This window comes from Morone saxatilis, unplaced genomic scaffold (genome assembly GCF_004916995.1).
Source record: "Morone saxatilis isolate NCDOM2014 unplaced genomic scaffold, NCSU_SB_2.0 Contig9, whole genome shotgun sequence".
Lineage (NCBI taxonomy): Eukaryota > Metazoa > Chordata > Actinopteri > Moronidae > Morone > Morone saxatilis.
Window position 1 is genome coordinate 11,343,434 of NW_023340268.1, and position 655 is coordinate 11,344,088.

General features: G+C 36.2%; 2 protein-coding genes across 2 annotated transcripts in view; both read right to left on the bottom strand.

Moving 5' to 3' along the window:
• tmem64 (transmembrane protein 64) overlaps nt 1-655 on the bottom strand; it is a 22,165-nt gene that overhangs the window by 8,623 nt on the left and 12,887 nt on the right. The gene's annotated exons all lie outside the window — the stretch shown is intronic.
• LOC118342799 (ornithine decarboxylase-like) overlaps nt 272-655 on the bottom strand; it is a gene marked incomplete at its 3' end in the record, with an annotated part of 8,008 nt that continues 7,624 nt past the window's right edge. Inside the window, 1 exon segment of the mRNA XM_035681461.1 lies at nt 272-393. Coding sequence (XP_035537354.1) covers nt 272-393 — 122 coding nt within the window.

Genomic DNA, 655 nt, shown 5'->3' on the forward strand with positions numbered 1-655 from the left:
AGACAGATAATCAGTGAAAAAATCAGGTTCCTCTGGCACTCCTTCTCGGCTCTGAGCACTTATCTGTTTCATGTGCTACTGTCAGGATATAGTGAAAGTTTCAGCAAATATCACAAAAAGTTATTTTTGTAAAAATGACCTACTGCAGTTTTAACTATTTGGTATCACAATTCTCAGATACTGTGGAAAGCAAGAATTTTTAATTATTGGCATTTTTATTGAATCTGGTGTTTTGAAGAATCATCGATGTGGCTACGGGGACGAAATTTACCCTGTGACAGTATGGTTCAAACTTGTAGTAAGAGGGTTCATCGATGATGGGACTCAGGGAACCGTACAGTCCATCATTAAGGTAGTACATCATCGTTCTGTCAGGGCTGTTTTCCACAATTTCTAGAAAAAAAAGTAATACACAAAGTAATAAACGTTACTAAAATGGCAACTAGATCTGTCAAATATGGTGCAATTTTAAAGATGTTGAAAATAAAATAGGAAAATGTTCCTTTTTATCTATGGTCCTCAACACAGAACTACTCAGAGGCTGGGCATGGCTACTGTAGTAGTGTACTGACCAGACACATCTGATATTCACCCACCCCTCTTTTATTTTAAATCAATATACATTTCAATGAAACTGCACTTTGTATAGTTCTGA